General features: G+C 33.3%; 1 protein-coding gene across 1 annotated transcript in view; it reads left to right on the plus strand.

Moving 5' to 3' along the window:
* LOC114337852 (protein still life, isoform SIF type 1) overlaps positions 1-21150 on the plus strand; it is a 160618-nt gene that overhangs the window by 92235 nt on the left and 47233 nt on the right. The window contains exons 5-6 of the mRNA XM_050656121.1: positions 13766-13912; positions 18732-18892. Of these exons, the coding sequence (XP_050512078.1) occupies positions 13766-13912; positions 18732-18892 (308 nt within the window). The remainder of the gene's footprint in view (positions 1-13765; positions 13913-18731; positions 18893-21150) is intronic.

Raw genomic sequence — 21150 nt, forward strand, 5'->3', positions numbered from 1 at the left:
TCAAAAATTTTTAAAAATTTTTTATTTAATATAAAACCGAATGATTTCAAAAATAAGCACTTCAAACCAATCAAACTTACAGATCATATAAACAATACACATACAGTTAAAATAGATGGTAAATCCAAACGATTAATTTCATTTAGGGTGCTAAATAGAGGGAGGTTTTCACGATTTTTTTTTTACCAAAAAGAGGGACCAACTTTTTTTTCAGTGTAACTCGTTTATTTTTGATGCTGTAAACTTTTGTAAAAAAAAACAAATAATAAGCTTTTTTCGATACTTTAAAAATGTTAATAAGGTTTTCCCGAAAACCGCTTCTTACTTCGGTGATTTCGCGCTGAATTATTCGATTGGGAATTAGACAAATAAGAAAGTATTTTTCATGAGCTACAACTTTGCTTCTACTCAATTTGTAGACTTTACTGGTACACCATTTTTTTCGTTTTTAATAGGCTACACTTTTGCTAAAAATATTTTTTTTGATAAAATATTTATTTTTTGAGTTATTTGGGAAAAACGGTCTGAAAACGTAGTTTTTTATCGAAAAATCAACATTTTAAATCGCGAATAACTCGAAAAGTATTGACTTACGTAAAAAACTTTATAGAACAAAAAGTGCTTAAAATAAGTAAATTTATCCATTTCCGGCCTTATTTTAAGCACGCATTTTTCACCCCCCAAAAAGGGGTAAATGTCACCCCCCAAGTAAAACCAACCAACGGCACAATTTCAACTTTGAAGTGGAGGGTAAGTAGAACCTAAATTAAAATTGTCATACAATTCGGAGTTGCCCCTGGAAATTACACTCCAAAACGGTCATTTATTGGGCTATAGGGAAAAATAGTGTAAATGAATGTATTTTAATATAAACATAGATTCAAAAGTTATGCATCACCTAAAATTATGCTTATTTTCATAATTGATTTTCTCATGAACAGGTTAACGCATTCCGCTAATTTTTTTTATTATTTTAGATTTTTCTTTGGTAGTTACACACTTGGGAAATTATATGTGGAATTTTATATGTGGAAAATACATATCACGGAATACAAAAACGAAAGTTTTCAAAGACCTATTCTGACTCAAAGTTAATTATGAGGCCTAAAAGAACGGTAAAATAGCCATATGCAGGCTATAAAGATAATGGTTTTTAAGAACAGTTAAAGGTGCTACAAAATGCAATCCACATTGTAGTTTAGGAACAGTTGGTAGGATAATTTGAACTGGATAAATGACGTCATACCTGTTAGAAGAGTTGTGGTAAATAAAAGCAGATGTTGGTATTTAATCTGCCTTTTGGTCATTAGTTAAATAAATCCATAATAAAACGTCTTCAATTTAACAACATTATATTATAATACAAAACACAACTGTCAAAAAATCAGTAACAATAAAAAAACGGTACTGATCTATCTAACACTATTTCTAAATATTCACGTCTAATAACTCTAGCCTTACACCTGATTATGGTCAATGTTTTATACACAAGCAAACCCTGCAACAGCACAGATATTTCACGGCTAAGTAATGTTTGATGTTTATTTATACCCCAGGCTGTGGGTGAAAAAAGTGATATAATTCAGGAATTTTTGAAACCTCTCAGGTGTTGTAAAGGACGATGCCAGGAATAACTTCTACTAAAATGTAACCAAAAATATTGTGCGCTTTTTTTTATTGCGATTTTCATTTGTTAAATTTGCCATTTTTAATGATTTTTAATTTTGTAGCTTAGGATATTGATTTTAGAGAAAAACTTTTTAATAGAAAGTTGTAGTAAATTAAAAAACCTAAAAAAAGTTTAATTTCGTTAATTGGTTATTGCAAAACAGCCTGCGAAAAGTCCAAAATGGCCGTTTTTTACAATTGCATTGTTTATTGTACAAATAATTTTCTTTAAAGCTTTAAAATGAAGATCTTTTAATTCCAAATATAAAAAAATTGTAAAGCCAGATTAACGACTTTGTTGCTTAGATATTATAAATTGTTTATCCCAAGAGGTCAAATGTCGAAGGCTATAACTTTTTGAAAAAAAATCGTAGAGAGTTGGTGAAACATCCAATCTCCTTCTAAAGAGTTATATTTGCATATTCTGATGTAAATAAATGCGCAAAACATTTTTAAACCTCTAATTTTTGGGTTTGAAAATAAGGGGGCATATTTCGTTATAAACATTTAGAGCTGAAGCGGCCCTGTACATCCTATGAGTTTCTAACTTACAGATTATTGTTTCTGAGGATGAAACGAAGATTTATAAAAAAATTAAAAATTTCTACGACCAACTGAAGCCGAGGTAATTTTTGGGGTTGAAAATAAGGGGGCAAATGTCGTTATAAACATTTAGAACTGAAGCGGCCCTGTACATCCTATGAGTTTCTAACTTACAGATTATTGTTGCTGAGGATGAAATGAAGATTTATAAAAAAATTAAAAATTTCTACGACCAACTGAAGCCGAGATAATTTTTGGGTTTGAAAATAAGGGGGCAAATGTCGTTATAAACATTTAGAGCTGAAGCGGCCCTGTATATCCTATGAGTTTCTAACTTACAGATTACTGTTGCTGAGGATTAAATGAAGATTTATAAAAAAATTAAAAATTTCTACGATTAACTGAAGCCGAGATAATTTTTTGTTTTTGGTTTGAAAATAAGGGGGCAAATGTCGTTATAAACATTTAGAGCTGAAGCGGTACTGTATATCCTATGAGTTTCTAACTTACAGATTATTGTTGCTGAAGACGAAGGGAAGATTTATAAAAAAATTAAAATTTTCTACAACTAACTGAAGCCGAGATAATTGTTTTTATTTTTTTCTTAAATCGTAGTGCCTTTATTTATAACAATTAAGAAATTATTTTACAGTCATTGACTAAAGAAAGACTTATATTATCTTAAAATAAAAATTATTATAAAATTTAATTACATTTAATTATTAAAAATTATTTTTTAAATCGGCGCTTTTGCAAGCGGCCGAATTTTGCAAATCGCCGGGCTCGCTTCAAATCCGCGCCCTCGGAAAATTTTTACGTAACTTGTATTAAATTTTGACAGAAAACAATTTAATAATATTACCATTATAATATACAGTCTATTTACCACTGTATTTGTTTTTCTTGATAAACTTTTATATGTGAAATCCAAAAAGAATAGTCACTACAAGAAGAAAAAGTTTTATATTGTATATTAAATTTGAAGTGATTTGCAAAATTCGGCCGCTCGCAAAAGCACCGATTTTAAAAATAATTTTTAATAATTAAATGTAATTATATTTTATAATAATTTTTATTTTAAGATAACATAAGTCTTTCTTCAGTCCATGACTGTACAATAATTTCTTAATTGTTATAAATAAAGGCACTACGACCTAAAAAAACAATTATCTCGTCTTGAGTTGGTTGTAGAAAATTATTATTTCTTTATAAATCTTCGTTTTGTCTTCAGCAACAATAATATGTAAGTGAGAAACTCATAGGATGTACAGGGCCGCTTCAGCTCTAAATGTTTATAACGATATTTGCCCCCTTATTTTAAAACCCAAAAATTATCTCGGCTTCAGGTGGTCGTAGAAATTTTTAATTTTTTTATAAATCTTCGTTTCATCTTCAGAAACAATAATCTGCAAGTTAGAAACTCATTGGATGTACAGGGCCGCTTCAGCTCCAAATGTTTATAACGAAATTAGCCCCCTTATTTTCAAACCCAAAAATTAGAGGTTTAAAAATGTTTTACGCATTTATTTACATCAGAATATGAAAATATAACTCTTTAGAAGGAGATTAGATGTTTCACCAACTCTCTACGATTTTTTTTTAAAGTTATAGCCTTCGACATTTGACCTCTTGGGATAAACAATTTATAATATTTAAGCAACAAATTCGTTAATCTGGCTTTACAAATTTTTTATGTTTGCAATTGAAAGATCTTCATTTTAAAGCTTTAAAAAATAAAAAAAATTATTTGTACAATAAATAATGCAATTGTAAAAAACGGCCATTTTGGACCTTTCGCAGGCTGTTTTGCAATAACCAATTAACCAAATTAAACTTACCCTGCCTCAAATTGTAGGTTTTTGAATTTACTCCAACTTTCTATTAAAAAGTTTTTCTCTAAAATCAATATCCTAAGCTGCAAAATTAATAATCATTAAAAATTGCAAATTTAACAAATGAAAATCGCAATAAAAAAAATATTTTTGGTTACATTTTAGTAGAAGTTATTCCTGGCATCGTGCTTTACAACACCTGATAGGTTTCAAAAACTCCTGAATTATATCCTGAAATCGACCTATTTTTCATCCACAGCCTGGGGTATTATGGTCAGTGGCTTTGGATAAGGTTATTAAAATTTTTAATCAGAATTACGTGTAAAATATATTTTATATTAATTGTATTAAGGGTGGTTAATAGTCTACACAGTCTAAAAAGCAAAAATATTGAAAAAAAAAGTAGAAAACTAATATACAAATGGGATGAAGTAGTCGGAAATATATTGGAGAGAAGATGAATAGCAAGGACAGGAGCAAAAATGTTGACACTACATCGCAAACAATGGAAGATTTTTTATTTAAATTATTCGTTTTTTCTACATTCATCTTCTTTTATTTTAGTTGATACACTACTGTGTAAAATATGTTCTCAATTACTCAATTACTTTCCTAAGCCACTAAAACGAAATTTAATGCTTGTAAAAAAGGGAGTGACAGTCACTCACTGTGCAAAAAAGGTGAAACTAAATTTTGAGTGTTCTCAAGATTCGCCATCTAGTTTATTTACCAAATGAATCCCGTTTTATTCGGTCTATATTTCACAGAGAACAGGCAATTTATAAAGGGATAATCATAGGATAGGACCGGATTTTGAGTTAAAATTTAACTGTGGAACGTAGGGCCCGGACGTGCTTTGGCTGTGCATTGGGCTTTTGTTATCCCTTGAAGATTTTATTGTGTATATTATTTCATATCTCTTCAGTTTAAAGTAGAATTAATTTGTCAAAAAACTTATGAAATATGATTTGTCTACCAAAATACGTTAAGAACAGTTATTTTTTGTTATAATATCCAATATTAACACGGAAAAATGTCTTACCGATAGCGTAAAATCAAAGTTACAAAAATATAGGAGAAACAGATTTACCAAAATCATAATATATTCACAATAAATCACGAAATTTTAATTAAAAAACGTATAAAAACTTCATTTTATAATAGTACGGGATCCGAGTATAGGTCGATCTGTACCCATCTGCTTGCCGGATGAAACATTGTTTTTATTAAATTTCATACATAGACAAATATTTCTAGCATGTTCTATTGATTATGTTCAAAATAAGAGAGCTAAAAGGAACTACAACGTTAACGGGATTTTATTGTCTCATATGGTCAACGGACCTCTAAATTATAAAAGACCGCTGAGTGCTACCATTTAAATGGGTGCGTTTTTGAGAAAGGGGTGAATTAGTCCCTAGGCACAGGGTGAATCAGGGTGAGTTCTATGCACTTTTAGCACAGACACGTCTAGAGAAAAATTGTTTCAGGTTAAATTTATACTCGAAATATTACATTTTAACGTCAAAAATATTTTTTTTACAAAAATATATCCAAAAGAAAAGCAAGAAAAAAACACGAAAGGAAGCAATTTTGTTTTTTGCCCCATAACTTTTTTCCACAGGGATATAGGTATAGGCATTGCTTCAGCGAAAAATAACTTCCATCTTTCCTTTTTAAAATTTAGTTTGGTAAAATTCTCTAAGATTTACAGTTTCCGAAATAGGATTTTTCAAAATTCGCCGCTCACAGCATTTTTGGGCAATTTTCCCCATTATTTCGCAAACATTGTTCTGTAACTTTTTTCTACGCATTTCTAGGTATATCCAATGGTAAATTTAGTAGAAAGAGAAGTCAATTGACTTTAAAATGGTCAACTGTATAAGGTTATACGGCCCTTTTTAAGCAAGTTATGCTTTTTAAAGGTTTCATACTTTTAATGATTTTTGAGATTTTTAATGATTATTTTTTAAATTTCTCATTACGACTTTTTGTCTTGTACATTGTGGAATAAAAAAAGCTTATTTTCTTTACTTTAAAATGGTGTATTGCAAAAAATTATAGGACTATTTTTAAACAAGATATCCGTAGGATATCCAAAGGTATCCGTAATTTGAGAAACATTTTAAATTTTTTTTATTTTTTCAATTAGAAAAATATGATTACATATTATAACATAATTTTTATTTCTAAATAACTTTTCTTAATAACACTTTTCGATATTATGAAATATAAAGGTACTTTACTCTTGAGCGAAATCCATATTTTTTAACATACCTCATACACTGTTAATAAAATTTTATATCTGAGGATTGCATCTTAGGTATCAGGCAATGCAGAGTATATGTGACATTTTGAAAAAGCCTATCTTGTTTAAAAATAGTCCCAGAATTTTTTACGATACACCATTTTAAAGTAAAGAAAATAAGCTTTCTTTTTTATTAGACAATGTATATTTGTATATACCTACATATACAATAAAAAAAGTTAAAATGAGAAATTTAAAAATAATCGTTAAATATATCAAAAATCATTAAAAGTATAAAATTTTGAACAACCATATCTTGCTTAAAAACAGTCATACAGCCTTTTACAATAAACAATTTTAAAGGTAATTGACTTTTCTTCCCATTAAATGTGACATTGTTTATACCTAAAGCTACGTAGAAAAAAGTTACAGAACAATGTTTGAGAAGTAACAAGGAAAATGGGCCAAAATCGCTGTGAGTGGCGAACTTTGAAAAATCATATTTTGGAAACTGTAAATCATAGAGACTTCTACTAAACGACATTTTAAAGAATAATAATGATAGTTTTTTTTCTGTAAAGCAATGGCTATACCTATATCCTTGTAGAAAAAAGTTATGGGCCAAAAAGCAAAATTGCTATCTTTTGTGTTTTTTTCTTGCTTTTCTTTTGAATATATTTTTGTAAACAAAAAATATTTTTCACTTTAAAATGTGATGTTTCGATAGTAAATTTAACCTGAAACAATTTTCCTGTAGATATGTTTGTACCAAAAGTGCATAGAACTCACCCGAATTCGCCCTGTGCCTAGGGACTAATTCACAACTTTCTCAAAAACGCACCGCTTTAAATGGTAGCACTCCGCGGGTTTTTCATATATAGAGGTCCATTGACTATATGAAACAATAAAACCCCGTTAACGTTGTAGTTCCTTTCTAAAATACATAATCAATAACCTAATGGGTTTCCTATCAAAATCGTGTTATAGCTATTCTTAAGGGGGGGAGGCGTATGGGTTGAAATCAATATTTCAATCACATTTTTTTTTGAAAATATGGCAGAATTATTTTATTTTTAAATTAAATAGGCATATTCAGTACAATTCATAGATTATTCAGAAAAAATTCAAGGAAAAGTTTTGAAAAATAAGCCAACGGTGGCAAAATTTTGAAGTCACACCTCAAAATATAATGAATTTTGCGGTGGACATCAGAACTCATCACTGGATCATAGTAAACAAAACATTCAAAAAGATTTTATTAACTTATGAGTTTTTCGAGGCCACCCTGTCCAGTTTTTTGAGATTCATCGACTTTTGACTTTTCGATATCACTCACTATTAAACAAAAAAAGAATGTGTATGTACTTTGTACACACGGAAGACGTTATACTTCTATTATATGATTTCAACGAAATAAAATACTTTAAACAGCTTATTTTTATTTTATTTAAATCTTAAACTAATTGTTCAAAAATTAAAAAAGAGAGACAGTAATTGTCGGCATTTGAACCCGGGTCCCTCGATCCGTAGTCGAATGTTCTACCAATACACTACGGCGGTATTGTTTTTACGGTTTCTCTGACATTATGACAATTCACGGTAACAAATCGGTAACAAATAGATGAAGTGAAGTATAAAATATAAAAATGTTTTTTTTAATAATACGTATTTTCTTACTCCCGAGGAAGACAAATCCAAAGACAAAAATTATAATAAATATATTTACTAAACACACTAATATATTCTTTCCACACCTTTTTGGACTGATACATACATAACTTACAAGATTTAGCAACGAAGTCCATACTGTCTGTGTGCGCATGCGCGCAGAATAATAAAAATTCACTTCCAATCGCGCCTAAAGAAGTATAACTTCAAAAATAAGCATACAACAAAAAATATCTCGACAGCGTTACCTCAAGGAATGTCTAAAGAAAATATACACAAAATTCCAGGTGGGTCGCTCAAGTAGTTTTTGAGTTACAATCTACAGCCTTTGAAAAAAGCAGTTTTGAGAAAAACGCGTTTAAAGTATTGCTAACTTTTATTTTCAATTTCTCTTTTGTCTGTCAAATCGAAGAGTAATGCAAACTGGAATATGTTTTTGAATCGCGGAGTAATTTACAAAAGAAAATGAGAACAGCTGTTGACCGTTTCTCACTACGCTCAAGCGCGTTGGCACGAACTTGCTATAAAACGAGTCGAAGGTAGGGAGGTAGGGGGATAGTGTTAAATAGACCTAGCTTCGACTCGATTTGCAGCAGGTTCGCGCCAGCACGCTTGAACGTAGTGAACAACGGTCAACCATGATACAATAACTAAAGATATGACATGGAGTCGGTGGGCGGGGCATACGTAGCTACGTCACTCTGTGAGTAGAACAGCATTAAATTCAGTGTGGTCGTATAGTAAACGGTGTTTATTTTTTTGTTTAAGGTAAATTTTATTTATGATTTGTTAAACTTTTATTAAAAATGAGGTTTGCCCTGTTTGGTTGCAATGTGGACAATTAATCACAAGGTTTCGATACGAATATATAAGTTTTTAGTTTCCCAAAAGACAAAAAAGTGCGATGTGTGTGAAAACAATTATGTAAACGTAAACGTGCAGACAATTTTAACGTTAACAACGCTCGTGTCTGTTCAACACATTGTAACAGCGACGATTATGAACACAATCTGAAACACGAGCTGCTTGGATATTCTCCTAAAAATTTTCAATGCCTTGAAAAAGCTATTCCTTCCCAAAATTTAGCCAAAGCGGCAAAAGGCAAAGTGGATTCTGGTAGAGAGCAACTAACTATTTTTAAAGGGAAATAAGCCACAATTTTACTAAAAAATGATTTTATTAACGTTTCGACATCAAAATCGGATACCGTTGTCAAAATACAAAAAATAATAATGAATTAAACAAAAATGTTGTTACTTAGTAAAAAATTCTTCTAATAATTTATTTAATCTGACTCATTTATATCGGCAATTCAGACATATATTATAAATTTTAAAGTAGAAAACTTTAACCCTGCTGTCCCGTTCGAGTCAACTACACAAATGTACTGTTCGGGTCAATATGACCCAACTATGCTTTACGCTCCTTAATCGAAATAAAATAAGCTAATGTTGATAAACAAAACTTTATTAACAAGAAATTATGGTTAGTTAAACAAAAATTATGTTGTTAATATAATTTAAACCTTATTAACAAAAAACAAAGGTATCTTTTTCTTCCAAAAAACCTAGTAACAAATATCTACAAAAATTAAATTCAGTTTACGACTAGGACAGTAATAAAAAGAATGGATTTTACAAATATGTTTATGATATATACAACATAATAGTTAGTCTTGTTATCGTTTTTAGGGCAAGTTTACAGCGTGCTCGTTTAGCAGGCGGAGTTTGATTGTCCATAGACGGTTCACTAGCATTTCCATCTTGTCTACTTGTTTCTGTTCGTGTCCTTTTTACCAGTTCGTGAAACCATTTAGTTATTGGTATATTTTTTCGGGAAATGATGACTGGTTTAATTAGTTTTTTCCCCAATTCCTCAAGAAAAATTCGCCGTTTTGTCAGTTTATTGGTATTCCATTGGATATTTATTGATGCCCATAACACGAACGCGTTGTAGGCAGAAATGTACAGCAGATTATAAAAAAACAATCATTGGCCAGTGATTTACCTCTTCTCACACGTATACGTGCCAACAAGCTAATCTAGAATATCAACTGCTCCCTTATTGGAATTGTAATCTAAAATAATTTGGGGCTTTTTCATTTGATGAAAGTGATGCATGATGCATCGATTTATGATGCAAAGTACTCATAAGAACAACATTTTTATTATTTTTAGGAATATTGTCAACAACAGTGGTATCTTGCGTGAAACAAAAAAGACGAGCTATGAACTTATTTATTCGCGATTTTTGCTGAAAGCTCCGGTTTATTTTACTGATAGTCCCCGGAATTGTATCTACTGTGTTTTAGAATGAATTGTCCTTAATTTTACGATGTAAAAAAGTTATTACACGTAATATTGTGGCCTTCCAAGTCACTACTCAAGTCACACATCACACGCATTACTGTATAGATCTGCAATTTTAGAGCATAAGAAGTTTTGCTGTTCATAATTACATAAAAATCAAACTTGTGTGCCATATTTCGCTGGTTTGCTTGAAATGTACCATTTGAAGGGAGAGCGGCCTCTAAAGGCAACTAGTTGCTTATCGACTGTAACATTTTCATCAGGGTTAAAAAATTTTGGTACATTTTCAACCTATGTTTCCTAAATTTCACATATTGCAGCAAGTTTACCAAAACGTCTCCTATCCTTTCTAGTAGTTTTGTTATCAAAACGTATTACTTGCAAACTTTTTGTAAATATATCAAGCGACATTTTTGATTGAAATATATTACGACCCGTTTCTTCATTCTACAAACTTTTAGTGTATTCGCCATGGGCCTTATAAACTCGAGCTAAAACTAAACGACCAAGGTATTCTTGGAAACCAACTTTATTCATGTCTTTCCAGTTGGTTCCAAAGACTTGCTGTCCGTCCATATTGGTCATATTTATAATTTGGTTTGCAACATCGTCCAGCTATACTACAGTTTATTTTACAAGTTCTAGCTTGCAGAAACCTGTTTTTATTTAGAGACATATCCGGCTGACAGACACACAGGTACTGCCAATATAGAATACTTCCAACTAAACACACATACACAGGTAATTTTTAACGGTTTAAATATGCGGGTCATATTGACCCGAACGTACCCTAGGTAACAATTTCATTTTTATCAAAAAAATCAGGAAGTTGATTGTTTATCTCATATGCAATAGAAAGACCTCATATTAGTGAATAAAGTCACGAAACACCAAATCGTTACTGTGCGTAATAATTTGTAAAATAAGAAATGAATTATTTTTTGGGTCAAATAGACCCGAAAAGGACAGCAGGGTTAAAATGATATTGCCAATTGTTCATTCGATTACATAGAATCAACCGCAACTCAAGAATATCCGCCACAAAAAATCATAGCATATGATCTGTCCTTAAAAATACAACCACATGCAACGGTAACAGTAAAATTCTCGCGTTAGAGATTCCATAGTAAATCACGAGGGAAAACCAGGAAAAAACCTCGTGATACCATCCCGACATCGTCAGTATTAGGTCTTACTTTAGTTTACTCTCAAAACTTATACCAGATTCTACGATAATAATAGTAAGATCTATTAGTTACGATGTCATGATAGTATTACGAGGTTTTTTCCTGGTTTTCACTCGTGATTTACTATGAAATCTTTAATGCGATAATTTTACTGTCACCGTTGCATCTGGTCATGTGGTTGTATTTTTTGAAAGACAGATCACATGCTATGATTTTTTTGTGACGGATATTCTTGAGTTGGGGTTGATTTCATGTAAACGAATGAACAATTGGCAATATCATTTTAAAGTCTTCTACTTTAAAATGTATAATATATTATGTCTGAATTGCCGATATAAATGAGTCAGATTAAATAAATTATTAGAAGAATTTTTTACTAAGCAACAAAATTTTTGTTTAATTCATTAACATTTTTTGTATTTTGAGAACTGCATCCGATTTGGACGTCGAAACGTTAATAAAATCTTTTTTTGGGAAAATTGTGGCTTATTTCCTATTAAAAATAGTTAATTACAAAAATGCCACAAGAAAATAGTTTCAGAACAACAGTAAAGAGCAACGCTGTGTATTATACAGTATAATATATACCTAACGAGCCTAATAATAAAAAATCATGTTTGTACCTAATTGATTTCTATTATTAGATTATGTTCTCAATAATTTTATTTAATCATACTAAAAAAAACAGCACTTCTCGAAAATTTCACAACTGATGTTAAAAGCTAAAATCCCCAAATCATAATGGCAATGCATTCGAAATGTAAAAGATCTACTCACAACGTGACGTCATGCGCGACCTGAACGAAATTGGGAACGCTGCGTGTCGTATCTTGGGTTATTGTATTATGACGGTCAACAGCTGTTTTTATTTTCTTTTGTAAATTACTCCGCGATTCAAAAAGATATTCCGGTGTGCATCATTTTACGATTTGACAGACAAAACAGAAATTGAAAATAAAAGTTGACAATACTTTAAACGCGTTTTTCTCAAAACTGCTTTTTTTAAATGCTGTAGACATTGTAAGTCAAATCAACTTGACCAACTCACCTGGAATTTTGTATATATTTTCTTTAGATACTCCTTGAGGTAACGCTGAAAAAAAAAAAAATGAAGACACAAAGAGCCATGGAGAGAGCAATTTTAGGAGTAAAATTGACAGACAAAAAGCAAAACAACTGGGTCAGAAATAGAACAAAAGTCAAAGACGCAGGCCAACATATAGCCAGGCTAAAATGGAGCTTCGCAGGTCATAACGCTAGACAAACGGACAATAGGTGGAATAGCACGATACAACAATGGAGACCATGGACAGGAAAGAGAGCAAGAGGACGACCCCAGATGAGATGGGGAGACGACATTAAAAAGATAGGAGGAACGCACTGGAAACAGAAAGCACTAAACAGAATGGAGGAAACGAATGGAGGAAACGAATGGAGGAAACCTACGTTCAAAATTGGATGAAATAAAGGGCAAAAGCAAAAGAAGAAGAACGCTATCAAGCTTGAGGTAAAACAAACAAAGTCTCGGATTCCGGTTGTTGCCAGAGTTTTGTTTTAGAAGTTAGAAGTTGGAACGTACTAAGTCTGTATATCTTCGGTTATTTATACTTCTCGTTGTTTTAAAATAGATGTCGTTATTGCGTCCATACTAGATAGTTGGGTTTTGTTTTCATTCAGAGCAGACCACAGGTCGTTCTGACGATTTCAAGAGGAATAAACGTACGTAAACAGATGGTAGTTGTCTCTGAAACAGAATGAAATCTTAACTGACTCTAGTTTACTTTAGTTCTACTTACATTCTGAGTACTAGGAATCAAAATTCGTGGGTTTTTTAGCTAGTACAATCGACGGGTTGTGTACCTACTGTATATTGTAGATTCCCCCTTTTCTATTTATTTATCGTCCTCGTCCATTTGCCTTATAAATTATAGAAGGTTCTGATTCAGGTTGTCACTAGAATTTTGTTTCCAATTAATAAAAAAAGGATCTGGAGTCTAATCTGATTATGCACTTCAAAGTCCGAAAACGTTTGTGTGATGTACTTTATGATGTACCTATTTTGATTCCAACTTGGATTTTTCTTAGAAAAATTTTTTTTAATAAAATTATATGCCATCTACAGAGGAAGATTTTTTACTTCTTAAGTAATTTGTTACCAATCTTAGAAGTCTTTATATCATCGGTTTTTTAGGCTTCTCGTTGTTTTAATCATGATTGTAATACTGAGGCTGTGGTTGCGCAGAAGATTATTTTAAATTTTTGGCACTTATCGCAAAATGTAACTAATTGTTTAATCGATCTTTATTCTAGGATCTTCAACACTTCCCCGAGCGACAACGAGAACGACAGACTCAGAAGTAAGGATAGAAAAAGTAACCGCCGCAACATCTTCCACTAGTCTTTATGACAACGTTGGTGCTACTCAGACTGTATCTACACAAGGTGAATATACTCAAGGTAATTTCACGGTCAACGCAAAATAAATATATTATAGTGTAGCGTGATTAGTGTAATTACTTCTAATTACAATAAAACTAGCGGTTCGTAATTTATATACGACTTTATTTATATAAGTTACAGACGAATTTATCTTATACACTAAACTTATTCACAAAATATGCCTTATATATCCTAGTCGTTATTCTCGATCATTCCGGGCTAAGCCAGCTCTCCGACTATCGTGTGACCTTCCAACAACCGCGCATCGGTTCCACGTATAGCGTGCTTTGATCTAGACTTTTCTCGGCTTACGCCTTGCGGCTGGTGACTCATTGTTTTGCTACATTCCTCCCCTCTTAAGATCTGAGCGTCCCGATCAGCAACTCTAGATGAAGGCCCAGGATGGCGGAATCTACACGACTCTCCAGCTTTGCATACACCCTTCAAGAAGAAATAACAGTCTACTGTCTTTGAAGGATCCGACATCTTCGGGTTCATGCAACACACAGTAATTCGTACGCCAGTTTCTCTGAAGACCACTTCAAGCATGCTTCTCACAATCTTCCAATCCAGATTTTCTACTGCATGGCCTATTTTTGGTAAAGCCAAATCTTTGATGTCATAATTGCACACGATTTTCTTCAAATTACTTAGAGCACGCCATATGTTCTCATAGCTTGGCGTGTCCGTATAAGACTTCCTGGTCACCATATACAGCAAAGATCGAGGACCATCTTCCAATCGCAGTACTCTTCCAATTTTAGGCTGCTGATTTCTTAACTCGTCCAGGCGGCCGAACTTTCTATTGAATACGGACGAGATTCCTTTAGTCATCTCGAGGTCTTGGGCAACACAGTGGGCTAGAGAGACGTTTTCTGGAACACCAAACAGATCTTGCTGAACTTCTGTGGTCACGCCGAATCTAGCACTCTTTCTTTCTGCGTAATTTGACATAAATTCCTTAAAACTTGGCTGTGGTGCATCTTTCATCTCCTGTTGGAGGACTCGGGCTTCCTCTGTTTCATTTGAGCCAGCATATGGTGCGAGACGATTTATGTGAATAACTTTTGGTTTACCGTTTGGCAACTTCTTAATTCTGTATATTACGTCATTTATTTTCTTCTTAACTTCATACGGACCTTCCCATTGTCTTTGCAGTTTAGGACACAGGCCTCGACGACGTTGTGGATTATAAAGCCAGACAAGATCACCTACTTCGAAGCTTTCATTCTTACAGCGAGAATCATATTGATCTTTCATTCTGTCACTGGCTATCTGGATGTGTTGTCGGGCAAGTTCATGAATGTTGTTCATTCGTAACTTCAGGCGGTCTACGTATTCTTCGCCTGCAACATATTCCTCGGAAGGTCTGCAGCCAAACTCTAGGTCGCAGGGCAAACGAACTTCACGACCCAACATCAGGCAGGTTGGTGTTTGACCTGTAGTTTCATTCCCGGCCGAGCGGTAGGCCATCAGGAATAAATGAATGTGTTGGTCCCAATCTCGCTGATGTTCAGATACAACTTTGGACAAGTGTTTACCCATCGTTCGGTTCATCCTCTCGACCATTCCATCTGATTGAGGATGCAGGGGTGTTGTTCTGGTCTTATTGGCACCAATCAATTTACGAACGTTTTGGAAAAGAGCTGACTCAAAGTTTCGCCCTTGGTCGGAGTGGATCTCCAAGGGAACACCAAATCGGCTGAAGAATTCTTTAACAAGTACCTCTGCAACGGTAGCAGCTTCTTGATTCGGTAATGCATAGGCCTCGGTCCATTTCGTAAAATAGTCCATGGCTACCAGAATGTATTTATTTCCAGCATCGGTTTCTGGAAATGGACCTGCAATGTCGATAGCTACTCTTTCCATAGGACTTCCAACATTGTACTGTCTCATGGGTGCTCTCTTTTTACCAACCGGACCATTACCGGATGCACACAGTTCACATTTTCGGCACCATCTTCTTACATCATCTTTACAGTTCACCCAATAGAACCGTTCTCGAACCTTTTGCAGAGTCTTCGTAATACCAAAGTGTCCACCTGATGTACCGTCATGCAACTGACGCAATACTTCTGACACTTTACTTTTAGGTACAATTAACTGAAGCTTAGATTCTGTACCATCATCGTTCTCAAAGGTTCTGTACAGAAGATCATCTTTTAGTACCAGGCAATTCCATTGGCTCCAGTAGGCCTTGACTTCTGGACTACATGCACTAATGTTCTGCCAACTAGGTCTCTCACCTTGCCGCATCCAATCCAATACTCTTTTTATACATGGATCATCTTCTTGGGCGTCTTGTAACTGTTGGGGCTGCCATTGCTCATTAATTACGGTGGTTCGTCTCACGGGGCAAAATCGTTCCTCTAATTTGGCACAGTGATTACAATTCGCACTGCATGGTCGTCTCGAAAGGGCATCAGCATTACTCAATACTCTCCGTATCATTTCCTCCAGACGTTCATCGTTGTGTTCGTCACTTTCTTCAATGGTTCTTACTCTATGGCTTCGTGAAGTTTGACTAGCCGTTTCGTGTTCCAATGCAATAGCAAGTGCTTCATCTAAAACTTTCGGTCTTGCTAGTCGTAAAGCTTTCTGTAGTTCACTATCTTTCAGCCCATTGACAAAGGTATCTACCGCAATTTCTTCTAAAACGCTGTCTGGCACCTCCGGATAAGCCAACCGCACCACACGAGCCACTAAAAATAAATCCTTTTGATATTTTCGTAATTTAAAATTTTGGACAAAACATAACAACGAAAAATATATTATCTTGCTCCTTCGTTCCTTCCAAAATTGAAAGACGGCTGATTGGCTAGTTCAGCGCATACTCTTCTGTATTGCTCCTTCAAAATTTCCTCTACAAGTCCTTTCCATTTCTCTCTATGTGACTTCTTTCCATCTCAGGTCAATTCTGTCATGTTTCCTTGGTACAGTTCTTCTCCCGATATTATCCGGTGTTCCTCTTCTTCTCCTTCCGTCTGATTGGTATTATAGTGCCTTTTTAATTATATTATCTTATTATATTATCTTCCTTAGTGTATGTCCTATTTATATTATTTTTCCTGTGTGTACGTTCAACACATTTCCAATTTCTTCTTTTAATCGTGACTGTTATTTTTTATTGTTTTTCTTCTTCTCATAGCTCTGCGTTTTTTATTTTATCAGAACATGATATTTTTAGGATTTTTATCAACGATTTATTTATAAAGATTTGTAATTTCTTGGTAGTTGTTTCTTCCTGCCTTCAAGATTCTGCGCCATGCAGTAATATACAGCTGTTAAATATTTTGATTTTACTAACTCATATATTTATATCGAATGTTTTCCAGATTTTCTTTAAGGAGTTATATGCATGCTATGCCTTTATATGCCTTTTTTCTAGATTTGATCTATTACCGCCTTTTTTCCATTAATAATCCCAGCTTTGTAAAGTTCTACTTGTTTTCCATTTATTATAATTTTAGTTACTTGACTTTTGTTTTCAAAGTGTTTTGTTTTTCTGTATTTACCTTAAGGCCCATTACATTTGAGTAATTTGCAAGCTTGTCGATCTTCTTCTGCACATGGTTGCTATGTTCGGTTAGGAGACAAATGTTACAACTAAAACCTGTTTTTTTTTTATCGCTTACTTTCTCCATGATCCAATCTGTTATGATTATAAATAGTGTCGGAAACAGTAAAAAATCCTTGTTTAAGTTCGCATTGTATATCTTCTACCATTTCTCTCGCATGTTCCAGTCAGACTCTGTATCACTTGAAGAATATTCTGACCAGGCAGATTTATTTAATCTGTAGTTTATATTATAGATTCAAAATATTTAACATTTGCTCTCTATATTATCGAAGGCCTTTTAGAAGTCCATAAACATTAAATTTATAATTACTTGCATTCGTTAGCTTGTTTCAACATAATCCTAAGCCAAGCCGCACACCAAAGAAACATGAAACGAAAAACATGAAACATGAAACGAAAAACATGTTTTATGAACCTAAAACACTGCTAAACAAATCTGAAAGTCCGCCTACCAATGAAACGAGTGTGATTCATGCTCATGACACATTTTTATTTTCGGAGAGTTTCATAAATGAGCGGACGTTTATTTGTTTAGCACTGTTTTATTTCCATGAAACGTAATTTACGTTTCATGTTTCTTTGATGTGCGGCCGGGCTTAGAGTAAAAATATGTGGTAGATAGTGGATCGTTTAGCGCGAAAGTCTGCTTGGTTGCTTCTTAGTTTCTTGTATCTCTGGGTTTAGTCTGTCCAATATGATCTTGGACATTATTTTGGATGTGGGGATAAGCAATGTTTTTGCTTGCCTATTGTCGCATCTAGTTAGATCGCCATTTTTTTGGTACCTTAATAATTACACGCTCGTTCAATTCCTTTGGTAGCTTCTCGTAGGTTCATATCTGGTTAAAGAATTTGTGGAACAGTTCCACTGATTGGTTTGCGTCGGCATTTCTTAAATCTATCGGCAAGTTGTCACTTCCAGCATCTTTGGCATTTTTTAGTTGTTTCAGTGTGTTTTGTATTTCTTCTTTCGTAATGTCGTCTGCGCTAACGTTGGCCCCCTGTACGAGTATTTCATTTTCTTCGTTTATATCTGTGCTGCATCGTTTTTAGTGCACATTTTTGCAAAGTGTATTTTCCGTCTTTGTACTATCGGATGTTCTGTTTTAATTAAATTTCCCTATTTATCTTTGATTTGTTTGCTACTTTTTAATAGTTTACCTCTGAAACAAGTGATTTAAATCAATATTTTATTCTGCAAATCATTTGCCTATCGTGGGAGTTTGATTTCTTTTGATGTCGACTTTGTTATTTGTAGGTACAAAAGGGGCACAAAGGGAAGGTAGCCAAAACAGGCCAATGCGAGATAGAGGGGTACAACCACAATTGGATACCAGTACTATGACGACAAGTAATACTGCTACCGGACCAAAGACTGTGACTGCCTCAGTGGGTACAGAAAATTCTGTTGGATCTCAAGTAAGTTTTTTGTTAAAATTATACACTTTATTGGAATGAGAGTTTATTCAATTAAAATATCGGGTGTCCACTTATATTTTCCCCCATTTTAACTGCCTATAACTTCTAAACGGCTTAAGATAGAAATATTCGGTTTTCTATGAAATGTTTTATTTTAGTAAAAGTTTTGTCTGAATGGATTGAATTTTTTATATCGCTTTTAAATACGAAGAGAAAAATGGCGGATTTTTGAAAAAAACGTTGTTGACTTTTTTTTAATGGAACATCCAGTATATTTTTTTTGTAAATTGAAAGAAAGGTCATTCACCTATCCAGCGATATAAAGTTTTTTAAAATCGGTTGTCAAATCACTGAGTAATTAATTTTTAAAATGAGCAGTGCAACGTGGATATCACATACCTAAATAACATAATTAAGCAAAATGATATTATGTTATGTGATTTCCACATTGCATCTTTCATTTTACAAATTATTTGCTCACTCATTTGACAACCGATTTTAAAAAATTTAATATCGCTGGATAGGTAAATGACCGTTTTTTCAAGCTACAAAAAATATACTGTGTATACTTTTTATTTAAAAGCGACATAAAAAATGGTCATTTACCTAAAAACTAAAAAAAACGGTCATTTCCCTATCCAAGGATATAATTTTTTTTAAAATCGGTGGTCAAATGACTGAGCAATTAATTTTTAAAATGAGAGATGCAATGTGGAAATCACAAAACATAATATCAATTTGCTTAGTTATGTTATTTAGGCATGTGATATCCACGTTGCACCTCTAATTTTAAAAATTAATTACTCAGTGATTTGACAACCGATTTTGAAAAACTTTGTATCGCTGGATAGGTGAATGACCTTTCTTTCAATTTACAAAAAAATATACTGGGTGTTCTATTAAAAAAAGTCAACAACTTTTTTTCAAAAATCCGACATTTTTCTTTTCGTATTTGAAAGCGATATAAAAAATTCAGTCCATTCAGACAAAACTTTTACTAAAGTAAAACATTTCAGCGAAAACTGCATATTTCTGTCTTGAGCTGTTTAGAAGTTATAGGCAGTTAAAATGGGGGAAAATATAAGCGGACACCCGGTATAATGAAAGGGTCGTTATGCTTGCACATATCAACGACATGAAACAACATTTTGGTACTGAAGAAATAACAACGACTTGTAATTGTTTGGATGCGCTGCTTTCAAAAATGTCTTTTTGGTTTTCGTAGCTGCATTGCTTCTTTTGGAAATGATTGTAAAGTTTTAATAAAGGATAAAAATAAGACAATATTTTTATAACTTTAACCAAAATTTTGCTCGTAAAACTAAAATCAAATGATTTTGCTTTATATGCATGTAAACTCCAATATCGTAAAACCAAAATTTCTGATACCTGCCGGACCCAACGTTGTAAATAAGTTGGATAAGCAGTACCCGTAGCTAGACACTTTTCTACGATCCCGAAGAGAATACAGAAGCTTCAGAAAAGCGACTTTGCCCACGCGAGCCATACTTTGCTATCATTTGCTTACTGAGAGAAAACATGCCCCATTCCTTTATCCTTCCAAAATATAATTACCTATTTTCTACCACTCCTTGATGAAGGGTAGCACCGATCATCAGACTAACTCAAAACATAGAGAAATGATCCTGGATCGGCTTGAAACTGGTACTGCAATGGGCAAGGCAATGGAAAACCACACCATAAGAATTTTGTAGAACAGTAGATATCAGAGAAATAGATTACCACAACAAAAACATTACTGATCATGATGATTGGATACCAAGACTCAGCAGGGGTAGATCCACACAATCAAATAGTGATGCCCTCAGGTCGTGGAAGTCCAGAAACAAGTCCTCAACACCCAAGGATTGAAACTAAGATTGTTTGAAGTATATACGACAGCAAAATCAATAATATTGTAAGAGATGAAAAGACTAAAAATAAGGTAAATTGTGAATTAGTGAAACTCACTGGCCAAACTCTGGACAATGCAGTATATTTGGATATAGACTATTACTCTAGAAATAATATAACACATCACAGAAACGGCACTGCAATAATAGTTGCCCCAGAAATTAATCTGATAGTGAAATAATGTTTCTACAAATTCTAGCAACACCGTTGGATATTAACATACTACATTTTTACGTATATACGTACCAATAACAGATAAATATGTGAGGCAACCAGCGAGGAATTCTCCGAACATCTGAGGAGCCTGATGAAAATGACAAAAATACACGTGTAACATTGGTGAA

This window comes from Diabrotica virgifera, chromosome 7 (genome assembly GCF_917563875.1).
Source record: "Diabrotica virgifera virgifera chromosome 7, PGI_DIABVI_V3a".
Taxonomy (NCBI): Eukaryota; Metazoa; Arthropoda; class Insecta; order Coleoptera; family Chrysomelidae; genus Diabrotica; species Diabrotica virgifera.